Below are 15,743 nucleotides of genomic sequence, written 5' to 3' on the forward strand. Positions count from 1 at the left end.
AAGTTTTTTGTTCACAAGAAATGTTAAATATAAATAACAAACATGACATTTGGGAATTTACAAGATATATTTATTTGATAGTTTCCATATTTCTTTGGTTAAAGCTTAACTAGAAATGCTGGTAAAATTGATATGGAACCTGTGAACATACAGGCAAGCTGATTACTAATCATTGGTGTATAATTAGTCAAGGAACAGGGTACAAAGTGAAATGAAAAATGAAACCCATTCCATTCTTAAATATATAGGTAGGTTTAAAAATTAATATAATTTTACATCTGTAAAAGCGTTAATTGTCATTAGTAATAGCATTGTCTTAGATGTTATACAGTGGTAACCCAAGTAGCTTGTTCTAAATTTCTCAAAAGATAACCTTACTTATCAGGTAAGGTTCATGTAGAATGTCAAACCCCACATCAAGATTTTAGCAACTTTACCTACATTAAAACATTCTTAATAAAGACAAAAGCTAGAGCAAATGCACATAATCCTAATATTCACTTGTAAATTTGTTCTTTCGTGGTTATAAATTGGGAGGATTTAGAAACATCCCTTTCCATTAGGTAGACTTTTACATATAAACTAGTTATTCAGGCAACATTGCACCCTGAGATGTATGCATTTGGCTTCATTCTACTAATTTTGACACATTAATATTAGTCAGACATTAAGGGCCATGTACTTTTGCTCCAAATCTAACAACCAAGAATTGAAGAATACATTAAATAGCATGCCTTGCTAATTTGAAATCCACTAGAACTGATATTGGGTTGAACACAGTTGCTCTCTTTGATAATACTATGGCTGTCTATTTTCAAAATCAAGCTGCCTCCTGCACTGTAAATAATCTCTATGTGGGCAAACCCATGCAAGGAGGTGTGATCCATGCAATGAAAAGATGATAAAGATTTACGGCCTCACCTAACACAGCAGTCGGTACAAGTGGATCATTGGGCACTGCAGGAAAACAAAGCTCATGAAGGAATATATTGCTCTAAAATTGTTTTTTAAAATCTTTTTTCTTTAAAATAGATTTATGCTTTCTTAACAAATATAATTATTAAACTTTCTCAGATTACTGTATTCTGCAAATGTAAAATTTTCTCTCTCAGCTTGGGTTATATCTAAACATCAAGAGAGGTGTATCTATAATTATAGTTCAGAACTCTGTTTAATTTAAAAAGCCAGAAGATTAAACTTGACATTAAAAAATTAAAGAAAAAAAACCCATGTATTTTAGATCTATCAAGTGTAAGGTATTTAAAGAAATAATTATCTCATATTCATTCCAAATATTTTTTTTCAGTTATCTGTGGGAAATAGATTTAATCCTTTCTCTAAGTTCATAAGTGGATATTTATAGTTACACTGCTGAATTCAAACTTTCAAATAAGGCCCTAAGGTAGGCAATAGATAGACAAGTTTGGGAGGCATGAATGCTTTCAAAACCTTAATTGATTAAATATTAAATTAAGTAGTTAAAGAGATGATACATCTTTATTTTCCGCAAAACTTACTTTCAACAGTAATAGTATTTTACGTTTTTCTCTATCATTTATCTATAGTGAAATAAAAATAAAATAGATCTGAAAGGCCCTGTCATGATTATAACTAAATTCCAAAATGACTCATGTATAGCATCCCTAACTACTAATTTGGTATACATATATACATAGAAAATGATGGGCTTCATTTTAGATCCAATAGTTACTGAAAAATTTCTCCAAGCTGAACAATTCAGAAAAAAACTTCCCTCTTTACATACAAGCATACAACCTACAAATACTTTGTTTTCAATCTTACTATTACATATGTTCATAGTTTGTACAGGAGATAATACTTATATTGTTTCTTTGCTTATACCCATGTTTTCCAAACCGGGGTGAGCATATCTCTGCGATCTGAGCCAAATGCCATAAGGCCCAAGTTATACAAGGCCAGTATACTCAAGAGATATACCTGATTTGCCTGCCTCAAGCATCAGTTTTACTTGAGGATTTGAAGAAACAAAGTTAGGCAATTTCACTTAAATTTAATTAACTTAAACAGATGCACTATAGAACAGAATATAACATTCATATGAAATTTGAAAATAAACAGTAATATTGATTCTGGGGTAATTATTAAAATCATCTGCTTTTAAATGGTACTTCAGTGGAAATATTTTAAAAGCCTTGCCTTCATAGACCAACATTAGGAATTTTCAAGACAGATGGATGGATGAATTTCACTATGCCTTGCAAAACCCCCAATTCAAGTATACTTTTGGACTTCACACCAGATACTTAAGAGCATGTAGACTAATGTTTCCCTGAGTTAACTTTTTAGTATTGCAATTTTCCAGGAGTCTACAATATACTACTTTAATGCAATGATTTTACCTATGTCAATAATTCCCAAAAAGAATTACTGTTTCCTCTTATCACAAAAGAGACTTTCATCTTACACAAAGGAAGATGCAAATGGAAAAGAATTATAAATTCTGACATGAACTAACTTTTTGTAGGCAATCGTGTATTTCCACTTAAAGCAATGACACGTGCTATGGACTGAGTGGTGTATGTTTGGAGTATCCCTTGTGATACAGTAATAAAATTCATAGAGTTTGAAGTTAAACTAAATCCACTATCAATCTTGATGAGAATCCTTCTTGTAAATTCCATAATATTCTCCATCTCTTTCTCTTCTTTCTAGCTGCTTCTCCCCTCACTTTCCTACTCTCTCTCATTACTCAAAAGGTAATGTGTAGAATTCAAAGTGAAATGAGTTGTAACATCATTTATTAAAATTTTAATGAAAAACTTACATCTTGGACTAAAGTTATGTTGGTCCATGAAGGTGATGGAAAGAGGATCTTCTGCATGCAGAGTGCTCTGATCAGCATAACTTCGATCCATTGCATTCACCATGTGAGTCATCTCCTGCCGGGTATTCCCCATGGCATCTTTGCGTTTTTTAGCAAGTTTGCTGCCAAGGCAAATATAAAAGGGAATCCTTAGTGTTTGAGGCTTGCAGGAGAGTTAACACCAGCAATAAATAGTCCAGGTGAGCCCGAGGATAATGTTACAAACATGGTTTAGAAACCCCAAGCACTGGTCACAATTTCAGGAATTAAGTTTGACATTCAAACAATTATATTTGCTCCTTGCTATAAAAGTATTTTGTCAGATGCATATTTCAACATTCAAGCTGTCAATCCAAATCTCTCATCATTTCCTGTTCTCTTAAATATCATAAAATATAATTATATTTATTAAAAGCAAAATAAATACCTCCTTACTAGAGTAATTCAATAAATATTCAAGCTAAAGCCAAGTTTTGATACTCCTGGGTAATTAATTCTTTCGATCAACTTTTAGTTCCTTTTAGAAATAACATGACTAATTTTTCAAGTCTGTTTTACTGTAGCCACCAAATTAAAACAGACAAAGACATGTCCCATTCTTCATTATCTGTGCTATTATTAAGTAAAAATGCAATGTGTAGCATTAACATATTTAGCAATACATTTATAACATTAATCAGAAGCTAATCTGAAGACTTTTAGAATAAGCCACTGCTAGAAAATTTCAAGTACACATGAATATATGGGATTAAATCATATACTGTGTAAGAAAAGTAGTGAGAAAAGTTTTAAAATATGGTATGGAAAGACATGAAAATTATCATCTTGGAATATTCACATGGTCAAATATTAAAAATGTGTTTTCTAATTAGAACCACATGGCATACTATCAACTAACTACAGCAATGCTTTATAAATGCAGAAAGGCATATGATTTAAGGGATTGGCTATTAACAGCATTAGAATTATGAACTACTCAAATATTGGCATGTTTATCTTACATATCATGGATGTAAAATATATTTTAGTTCTTTGTGAATGTTACACATGAAACATCCAAGAAAAAGGGCTATTAAAGGCACACAAAATATTTCAATTACACTAACAAGAAAATTTATGTATAAATAAAGGCACTCTAAAAGCTTGTAATAGGCAAATTATGTTACTAAGTTTATGGCCGCAATTCATAGTGCCTTGGAAATCTTTAGTTGTTTTAAGAACACCATTACCTCCACTAGATTATAAGCTAAGCCATTCTTTTCTGATCCTCATTAATATCCAAACCAGAGTAAATGTACTACAAATACTACAAAGGCTCATTTAAAAGATTGAGTTTATGTATAAAGGCTTTTCCTTTACAACCTTAATCTAGCAATTGGAGGACTGCTCCAGTGTAGGATATATTTTCTCTGAGAATTACAGTACTTGGCCTCAGGGCGGTACATACACAACACACACGACACATGTACACAGCAGATCTGACACTATGTTGTTTAAGATAGTCATAAGCTAAGATTCGAGGATGCAGATGGCTATTTTAGAAATAATAAATAATGATAATCACAGAATCACAGTATTAGTAATAAGAAAACAATGACAAAGTGTAACAAGAACTATTACCACCACCAACATAACTACCACTACACCATCACCACCATCATTTATTAGCAACATTTGTGCTATACATTCAAAGAGCTATTAATCTTTTTCTAGACTTGAGGGTCAAAATCCTTTATGAATATGTAGGTTCAGACAGGTAATATAAATGAGTGCTGCTGTCAGTGGCAAGATACCATAAGGAAGGGTAATGGCTGTGAAGAACTGGAAAGCAGTTTAGGGGCAACTTGCCTAAGTGACTACTGGCATTTGATCCCACTGTTGAACTTCTTTCTGGCTTAATTTTTTTTTTTTTAAAGACAAGCCATGAATCTGATTGATGTTAATTTTCTTGATTTTCTTCAAGTGATTTTATTTTTTGAAACAGTGTATGGGCCACATGAAACATCATAAGGTCACATTTAGCCTATGGACTTTCACTTTCCAAACTTCCCACTAGGCCATCATACAAGATGTTTGTTCTTTAACCTGCAACATTTTTTTGCCTGTAATATCTGGCTAAAATCTATCTGTTCTGTCTCAGTGTAATAGATACTTCGTCAGGGAGGGTTTATATGCCTGACTCCAAAGCAACCTTTCTCAAGTTAGGCTAGGTATTTTCTATACTACCACATTCTTCCCCTGTAATGAGTGTTATTGATTGATAGGTGCAAATATCTTTCAATTGTTTTCCCCACTATGTGCTCCACAAAGAGAAGGATGATCTGCATAGCCTTGGCACTTGACGCAGTGTCTGGCACATAGCAGGCTTCAATAAATACTTGTTGAATAGATGAATTAGGCCTGTTATATACTTGGCACTTTTCATTTGTTAACTCAATTCTCAGATCAATCTGCTGAAAAAGGCACAAGGATTCTAATTGTATAGATAAGTTCAATGAGGCTCAGGGGAGTTAAATAACTGGCCCAAGGTTATTTATCTAATAAGCAATGAAGAATGACCTGGTTCTAAAGGCTAAGCTCTTATGCTGTATCTGGTTGCTTACACTTTTTAAATTGACACATTTCAAAGTGGCACTACTTACTCTAGCAGTTGAACACTAGTTAATATACACCAGTATTTACTCTAGCAGTTGAACACTAGTCATTATAAATTTCAGCAAAATATATAGAATAAATATTTTGCCATTTGTAAATTTTAAAACAGCAAAAATTGCTTTAGGAAATAACTTTTAATCTTTGTTTCTGGGATAAGAAGAATAAATTCATTTCTCAAAAAATATGAGAGACTGAATTGAATAAAAATAGCACAAACTGAAATTTGGATTCAGAACAATGTTAAAATTTTGAAGATGAGCAGTTCAAAGCCAATAGAAAAGAAAAATTTAAACCCTGAGGCTTTACTTTAAAATATGTGTAATTTATATGTAGTTCATGATTGGAGAAAAACAATAAGTAATGAATTTGTCAAATGCATGACAGGTTAAAATTTTCATGCAATGAAGGACTTTAACTTTTCAGATTCACAAACCTAGATTAGTTGACAAATTGTGGGGAAATATGACCTTTGTTAATATCTGCCAGCCATGAATTATCACCTTGGTTTTTATACCTCAATCCTCACAACAACCCTGTGAGGTAGGCTTTCATTCAAGTTCTTCTAAAACAAAGAAAAATTGACATCAGTGTTAAGTGTTTTGATCAAAAACAGATAGTAACTATGACAATGCCAATGAATATCAGCTCAAAGATCACATCTGGTTTTCTTTTAAGCTCTTCTCTAATTTATATCTATTTTTATTTTTAAAAACCCCTCTAATCCAGATAAGCATCACTAGGTATGGTTAAGCAGCCTTTAAAAGCATATCTCTGTGATAATATCTGTAGTTATGATTAAAATTACCAGTAGCCCCATGTACTATAATAATATTAGTATAACCTGTTACATTGTCTGGAACACAGAAATGTTGTCTATCCACCAAAAAAGGGAATCTCATTTTAACATCAGAGCTACATCAATGGTTAATGTTAAGCTTATTGACAGTCTCATAATTAAATACTTAGTGATTCCAGTATGTTTGATGCTTTGTCTCCTCCTGAGTAACTAGCATACATAATGTGCACTTCAGAACAGTTAAGCAATTAGTTTTGCAACTACTTTGAGTTTGACAGATGTGCAAATGACTTTCATTATCAAAGCAGCCAACAGCACAAACTTCTGCAGGTGGATGTATGGGTGGGCCATAAAGGGGGAAAGTGCTCCATCATTGTATGAAATGGCACAGTTGATTATCTCTGGCTTCATCAAACATAATTTAACAAGGATATTATGATTCATCACAATAAGTTAGGAGCACTGTTAGTGTACAGCTGCTTGGTTTAGCAGATTTTAGGAAGCAAAACGTTTATAATATTTAAAATGTTGGCAGAATTGTGTTATAGTCATGGAGAATGGAGACTCTTATAAAGGTTTTGCTGTAAAGCTAGCTTGAATTTACCTAGTGATTTAAATGCTGTGGGATATGTGCCCCAAACATACTTAATTTCAATCTTTAAACCTTGAAAGCTGGCGGATCAAATACTGGTCAAGCAAAGTCCAAGAATGCTTTGCTGTAATGTTCCTTTGATTTGGATGAAAAACTACTCTGGCATATAAGGTGATAAGCTGAAAAATGACTCAGGAAATAGAATGGACCATCTTCTCCATCCTTATCCAAATGAACATACCATGCTTGAGTTTCGGAAGAGTAACAGACTCTGGAAGAGAAAAGGAGCAATGTGACGCCTGTATCTGTTCCTAGTTGACAAAGGTTTTTTTGGCTGTAGTTTTAGAAAACATTTGTCCTGCTTAAGTTACAATAAACTCATTTTTTTCCTCTAAAAAGAATTTTTATTTCTTTGTTGCTGCAACACCATGACTTTTCTACTTTTTTTTCTTTAACAAAAGCACCATGATTGCCTTAATGGCCGGACCAAAGATGTTCTGAAGCTATAACTCATCTTGGATTCCTAGAAATACGGAGAAAGATGTTATCACATGCAGACCTGAACTAATTTGCATCCTATAAAGGCATTTTGAGTGTTCCATAAATACACCACTTGGCTCATTTTGTCAGACATAGCAATGCTACATAAAGATAGTGATTTGTGAGTTACAACCACTATCTCTTCTTTACCAGATGAGTGAAGTGCCATATTGCTAAGATAAGGTACAGGTTTAACTTTAGTAAATAAATTATGTTTTTGGCTCTAGACTAAAGCTACTTATGGAAATTATAACTAAATTAAAAGTAGCTGGACATACAGAAATACAATATCCCTTTTTAAAAAGATTGGCAAAATAGGTGATAGATAAAGTTTATAGTTTTAGAGTCTGAAAAAACTTCTTTTTTGAAATGTCACCAAAATTGCAAGCATTCTGTTTTGTTTTTGAAAAGGGATACTGCATCCTTAACACATGTAAAGTTGTACATCACCCATTTTCTACTTACAGGTAGTAGGAGTAAGAATAGTAGCTCCTCCTGGCAAGCAAATCACAGACAGTGGAAAAAGAGAAGCAATGGTGAATGAAAAGCGTGACTCTGTCACATTCAATAAAGCAGAAAAATGTGCGTTAAAAAATAAAATAAAATAAAATAAAATTCATGTTTTTTTTGCTTTGCATTTCAATTTGCTCATGCATTGTTAGTTTTTTTTGCCATGCAATTAAACAGACAGATATGCAATATAAAAATAAAATTTAAAATACATAATTTGGAAAAAAATAACATGCTGATATTTCTTATTGCCAAAATATTGAAAAATTAAATGGATTGTGTATTTTCAACATGCAGTTAAGCATAATATCATCCATTATCTAAAGATGACAGATGGAACAGCTGTGCATAGAACTTGTGTACTATATAGATTATTTTTCTTTAGATACAAAACATAAAGATCTATTATGTTAATATATCATATATACAGAATAACACCTAAATTTCTACAAACAAGTTATTATATCTTAATGGTACATAGGTATATACATATGTTATGTGAATATACATATATACCATATACTATATATACACAAAGATACTTCTACAGTAGATGCATGTGAACATGATATCATACACAAACATTTACTGTATTGAAACATAATTTCAAATTTATGTTTGAGTTATTAATGTGTTCATGCTGTGCATGTAAAATATAATACACAACCAATGAAAAAATGGCATACATTTGGAAATAATTGAATAGCGATTAAATTAAAAAATGACATTGCGTTTTGAAAGATGCAATATCCCTTTTCTTAGCCTAAAAACTTACTTTATACATATCCTTAGCTGTAAAACTTTACTCAATTGAATTACACACCATTCTTTTGCAAAACAACCAAAAGGACATGGAACTGTTTTCCGCATAAGAAATATATCTACATGTATTCATCCCAGTGAGGGATAAAGTCAAACTTAACAATTTCCCACTAAAATGTAGATAAGAGGCTAAAGTAATTTCCTTTTCCATTATTTTTATTATAAATTTATATATTAAAAGGGAAACATTTTATATTAATAGTTTTAAGCTATACTTGATGATAATATCCAATGCAATGCTGCTATATCTATACTTTTTTATATGTATGATAAACATACTTGTGATTAAAGCATACATGGTACATGTGTGACACGCTACATATGAGTAAAAGTCATTACAAAATTGCTTTGGCAAGTAAGAAATTCAAGTAATGTAGATATAAATACTATATATTAGAAGGTAACATATCTAAATAATGAAACCTGATCTATCTATAAAAGTGCAGCTTTTCCTGGGTATAAAGGTGATGGTGAGGAACAGAAGCAAAAGCCCTAGCATACTTTCTATCAAAAGACAATCAAAGCATAATTATGAAAGCTCAAATGTTAAATATTTTAATAGAGAGGCTCATTAACTTAACCATTTAATATATGAACCAGAAAATCAAGTTGTCATATTACACAATTTTAGAGAGCTGTCAGAGCATTTTACCTTCCCCCAAAATCTTGCTTAGTGATGGTTTTAGCATACTTTAGGAGGTTAATTTTTCAATTTTTTCATTATTGCTAAATCAGATGCCTGGATAGGGAGAGTTATCAAGACAAATGAATGTTTTCAAATAAATAACAAATAAAACTGAATAGTTTAGCCCAATTCTAGCTGAATGAGGACATAATCAGAAGCCACTTTCATGTTTATATCCAATCTGAAGTGACCAGAACATTATGAAGCAATGTTTAGTTAACTTTACTCTCTAAATTGTTTACTTAAGTCTCCAAATACAAATTTACACTAAACAGAGACATAAGGTCTGAAGGTTACATTTGGTGATTTTTATTGATCTTTACTGGCAAATTTTTATTGCTAAAATACTTAAAACTTTTGCCTCACATATGATGTATTTTCCAACCACAGAGGGAGACAACAGCAAGAGAAAGCACTATTTGGGGAAAGCACGTATGTAGCTAATTTAACACAAAACACTATAATGCATACCTAATGTTTCTAATGCAGATGTGTCTTCTCCAACATATATATCTCCAGGGGATAATCGTAAAGAGGCAATATATTAAAATAAACTCTGATGGAATCATTAAAACATGTAGTATGAGTCTTATCTATAATGTTAATGCTTTATTTCAAGTATAAAATAACTATAATAGTAAACTAGATAATTTAATGTAATATAAGCAACATCATTTATTATATTTTTCAATAGAATTCACTGATCACAACCACTTCTATATACCAAACTATTTTAGGACTGTACTTTTGCTTATAAATATTTTTTTTTAAAGTCCTTCCAAATTGTAGCATTATCCCAAATACATCATGGGAAGGATTAGAGTGCTATATTAGTTTCCAAGACAATGCCTTACAGATTTATGGCATTTTATATAATGTACAAAAGCTCAAATTATAAAAACTGTGTACTTTGAAATGCTTTTCATCAGGAATATACTTTGGTCTCCAGAGCAAAGCTCAGTTTAAATTCCAGTAGGTCTCAGTATCTTCAAGTAACGTCAGAAGATGGTGATATTAGTTGATATAGTATAAAAAATTAATGTTCAATTAAAACAATTTACTCTCTATTTTAAAAGGCTAAAACTTTTAGTCAATGAATATTTAATGCACAATTTTACTAAATAATGTTTATATTCTTCTCATATCTTATTTGTAGCCAAGAAGGAAAAATACAGAAAAAGAGCACAAAATAATTCCTAGACCACAGCCCAAGTATCACAATAAATCCATATTTTGCCATTGTTAATAATAACACTTCAAATATAAGATAAATGATCTCAAGTACCTTTGCATTTGAGACATTTAAATTCGGATATTAATTTCTAGGTCAACTTAACAAAAAGCATATGTTTATATCCAAAATTAAACTGCAAATAACCAAATAAGAATTTATTAGAAAGCATGTCCAATAGACTCAGGTGCTGACAACATTGTTAAAATTAAAATTTTCTTCCTGTTGTTTGTTCTAATTTAAAGGATCTTGAGAAAAACAGGTTTTTAAAACCAGTGACATAAATGGTAAGTGAGCGGGACAGGACAATATTAGGCCTTACCTCTTTTTTACAATTAATATGACAACTAGGAGAAGGAGGATGAACACCAAAATTCCAGCACTAATTCCTGCTATTTTCACCACTCTGTCTGTCTGCTTGGCGGGATCTGGGATCACTTCTGGTTCTTCTGTTGCTGCTGCTAAATGAATAAAAAAAAATCAGTTACTGAAAGAAGCTAATAATCACAGAAAAAAATTATTCCCAGTAATTACCTCCAAGAAACACAACTTGTTTATTGTATATTAATAAAAATAATCCCACAATGTAAATACAGAAGCATGCTAAAATACAATACGAGATTTAGGGTCGAGGTAAGGAAATCTTTCTGACAAGAGGTTTTGTTAACACAAAAAATAAAACAAACCTCCACAATAAATATCAAAGAGAATGATGAACTAGTTTTCCCCAAGTGTCCTTGAAAGTCCGAACATAAGGTTGTCTAGCAACTAGTACATTGGAAAGAGATGGGGTCAGATTTAGAGGTTTATCAGTCAATTCAGCAAATGCTTCTTGACTCAAATGCCAGGTGGTATGCTTGGTGCTTTAAGGCAGTATTAATGGTACTTGTCTGGGACAGAAGGGGTTAGGTTAAATAAATGCCTAATATAACTGTTAGAAGCATGTGTTTATGATTTAATATATATAATTTGAGATGAATAGTTGAGTTGGCACAAGAGAAGAATAGGCAAAGAAAAACAGACACATCAAGGAATATTTCAAATTCTTTTATTAAATAAAACCCAGATAATAAAGTTGGGAAACAACTTTGAGAAGATGATTATTTTTAAAAACTTCTTTGTATGCCCTAACTTCCTTTCTTTCTCAAAACCATCTGACTACTCATCATACACACAATCAATTAAAATTACCAACTTTAACCCTTTTAAAAGCCCCAGTAACTCTCTGAGGACATTTTCCTTTTACCTCATTTACCTTGAAAATTGACAAGGAAAGTATTATTATCTACACTTTATCGATAAAGGAACTGAGGCTTAGAAAGATAAGGATAGTTTGTAAATTGCTCAAGAGCAAAGAAAAAATCTACTATATCTTCTGTCTTTTAACACAAAATTTCTCAATGTCTCCAGATCCATGGCTCCTACTGCTAAAAATTGGTGTAACAAGAGTCCAGGTGATTCTCAGGATTAGACACATTTGGGAAATTGCCTTGAAGCACCCAACACAGCACCTTGCACTTGGAGTCAAGAGATGGTGTCCACATGAACAGATACGCAAAGAAATCTCTAAACCTAACCTCATGTCTTTCCAGTGGACAATTTGTTAATTAGCTCTTAAAAATCAACCATTTGTCTACATTCTGATCCTTTCTTCTTTACCTTCTCCTCTTGGCTTCTCTATCCCCCTCCCCGCAACCCATAGTTCTATACATCCGAGTATCTGCTCCACTTTTCCCAACAGCGACAGATTCTGCCAAAAGGAGACTGTTGAGGTTAACTATTAATTTCTCAAAGTAAGAAATCTGAAAGAATAAATATATCTAATGTAAATATCATTATATAAAATGGTAATTTAAAGCTAAACTGGTGAGAAAGACATAGCTCAAATAAAAGCGTCAGAACAGTTAACTTTGTAAAACAATTCACTATAACTGTCTTAATTTATCTTATTTCAATTGCATAAAAACTTCTCCATAGACTAGATTCACTAACTATTATTCTCAAGCAGAAAAAGCAAGCCTTTGGCTGGTGTATTTTGGGAAACTAAGGGAGATTCCCTTTCTGACTTGACACTTTCCATATATTCCGGCTGTAGGGAATTTCTAACCTCATAATTATAAACAGAGATACCTCAAGGCTTTCAAATTATTTTATGGTTGAATTTACCAAAACATGTAGTAAATATGTTAGAGATCTTTTCCTTTCCAGGGCGACGTTAGAAATATATACATATATCTATATCTCTATATATGTAGATATTGAAAACAGGTGGAATATATTACAAAGTTGAATGAAAAAACCTAAAAGGAACATAGTCATTGCTTGTAACTCAAATTACATTGGTTTGCCACAGATACTACTTCAAATAGGAAGAGAAACAGAAGTTTGATGTAGAAATCTCTAGAAAAAAAGCTTTAGTCCATGCAACAAATCATCATTATTCACTATTCAAAGACTACTTTCTTCAGGTTCTATGAGACACTTGGCTTTCAGGGGCTAATGATAATGATCCCTTAGTGATTTTCTGACATATCTGAGTTATAGAATTAAATGTTTCTGAAAATTCTCTGGAAGAGCAGTTCTTGCTTAATGAGGTCAGTATTTTTCATAACAGTTTAATTAAATAAAATACATGCTATTATGGTATAATTTTCTAAATATATTATGAGTCGCATATGCTACATTTTACAAAAATCTTCAGAGCTGCTAATCCCTACCAGAAGCAGATAATGTATATGGGTACAAATATAATATATATAATGTATGTAGGTGCAAATATAAACTATCATCATGAAGTAAGAACAGCAGCTTTAATACTATTACCTAGGTTTAGTAATAAAATAACAGAACTGACATGAGGGTGATGGGTAAAACAATTTCAAACTCAGGGGATGAAGAAATTTTTAAGATCTTACAAGTAATATAGATAGGTTAATGAATTCATGTAAGCATATTTCCAGAAATAAAAAGCCAAATCTGAAAGTAATTTTTTAAACATAGATAGAAACTAAAATGCTTGCAGGTATACCAAGAGTACAAAGCATTGAGACTTTCATAATCTATTATGCAAATCAGAGATAATAAAGTCATAATCTATATGTCTTTGTTAAAAACTAGACTTCAATTCACATTTACCAAGTGGTTAATAAAGAAAAAAAAGCCCATTAAGTTATTTATTTGAGTTGGGTAAGGCTGCCTGTCTGTCATGACAATTCTTGTGCCAAGAGTTGTTCACTAATCTTCAACATAATTATTAAACTTAAGTATAGAAGTCTAATCAAATTCTCCAAATACATGTGATTTGGTGGTTGTTTTCCTTGACTGTGAATTCTCCTCAAAGTCTTTAGCTGTGGCATTTATTACTATCATTACTATTACTACTATGAACAGTAGTTTTTACTAAATATGTCTGTATATATTTATTAGTTTGGATATTTTAATCACATGTATCTTTTTAAGTACTTGGCTTGCTATAACCGAGGAACATAAATATCCTATTTAAAATCATTCAAGCTTAGAAGATTCATTAAAGGAAATACAAGCAGTAGCCCCTAAGTCAGCATTTTCCATTTTCTTCAAAGAGAGCAAAAAGCTATTATAGTGGTGGTGCCCCTGAGTTCTGTTTATAATTTATGCACATACACAAAGACAATGTGGAGCACTTTTTTCAGAAATGCTTTCCTTGGCCATAAATCTTTACCATTTTTTTTATCTGCCAAAGAGCACATAAGGAATCCCCAGTGTTCAGAAGCCAAGAGAAGCATAATTCTTTGTACAGTGAGAAAAAAAACTGAGGCACAATTTTATTTTTATTGAGCAAATTTCTAGGATGCATTTTGGGGGGTAAAAATAGCTAAAGTGACTTGATCAATTGTGTCCTTGCTCCCACTACTTAAAAATGAAATAGCTTTAAAGTCACACAAATTTACCTAAAAAATTAAAACTATCTTAATAGCTGTGATTAGGCAAACTCATTCTTCTACTTTCATAATGGACATTAGAGATAGAAGCCTGTAAGTACAATGTATTAAGTAATCTTATGGTGTCTTCAGAGACATTATTGTCACTCAAATTCTGCAAATCCTCCTGGCATTTCATTAGTGCTTTCTTCCTTTTTCAGTTATAAATCTGAGAAACTGTTCCCACTCACTTCCCAATCATTCTTTAAAATCCTACCAGCAGGCTTATGTCCCCCATCCACACCAAACCACCATAACCAATGTTTCTAATGACTTGCAAGTTTCTGAATTCAATGTGTACTTTTCTAGTCTTATTTTATGTGACCTCTTAATAGCATGTGACACTCCTGTCTACTCCCTCTTTCTTGCAACACCCTTTTCCTGGGACTTCCATGAACTTGGGTACTTCCTAGTTTTCTGAGGACTCTGGTCTCTCCTTTCCAGATTTTTGTTTGCTCATCCCTTAAAAATAGGTGCCCCTTTGAGTTCCTCAGGGACCTATGCCTCTTGACACTGTGTTCCATACTTTCTGGCTTGGTGATCTTATCCATTTTCATCTCTTTAGTTACCATCCTGATAACTGATCACTCTCTAATCGATATATCTCTGACCAAAAGTTGCAACCCGAATTCCTGACCCATGGAGTCATGTGATTAATATGTCTTCACGTCAATGTATGACAGTCACCTTAAGCACACCATGTCCAACCCAAACTCATAATCTTATCTCATGCCAGTTCTTTTTCTAGTGTATCCCCTTTCAGTAAATGGCAAAACTATCCATACAGTTCTTCAAGCCAGAAACCTATGCATCATTCTTGAATCCTCCACTTTCCTTATCTCTAGGATTAACATTTATCATCCAAATTGGGATGCTTTTGAAGGAAAACAAAAACTGGAATTATCTTGGGCAAACTGGAATGCACAGTCACTTTCTCACACAATTAGTTACAAAATTACTACTTCCTAAATATTCTTTGTCATCACTTTTCCCATCCCCACTGCTACTACCTTCATTCAGATCAGTATCATCTCAGGCAGATCACACAGCAGCCACCTATGTTAAATCTCTGAATATACTGTCTGCCTGTTCCACCTCAAAACCCACA

The 15,743-nt window shown here is 32.4% G+C and overlaps 1 protein-coding gene across 13 annotated transcripts in view; it reads right to left on the reverse strand.

The window, feature by feature from the left end:
• Nucleotides 1-15,743, reverse strand: part of PTPRK (protein tyrosine phosphatase receptor type K) — a 559,129-nt gene that overhangs the window by 33,490 nt on the left and 509,896 nt on the right. For 3 of the 13 annotated variants that reach the window (XM_001167740.6, XM_001167592.6, XM_063813454.1), the window contains exons 14-15: nt 10,999-11,137; nt 2,807-2,967 (exon numbers count right to left, since the gene is read on the reverse strand). In XM_001167740.6, the coding sequence (XP_001167740.2) occupies nt 2,807-2,967; nt 10,999-11,137 (300 nt within the window). Of the gene's footprint in view, nt 1-921; nt 958-2,806; nt 2,968-7,893; nt 7,924-9,916; nt 9,959-10,998; nt 11,138-15,743 lie in introns of all 13 variants that reach the window. The other 10 variants (XM_054686296.1, XM_054686294.1, XM_054686297.1 and 7 more) reach the window with 6 other exon arrangements.

This window comes from Pan troglodytes, chromosome 5 (assembly GCF_028858775.2).
Source record: "Pan troglodytes isolate AG18354 chromosome 5, NHGRI_mPanTro3-v2.0_pri, whole genome shotgun sequence".
NCBI lineage: Eukaryota > Metazoa > Chordata > Mammalia > Primates > Hominidae > Pan > Pan troglodytes.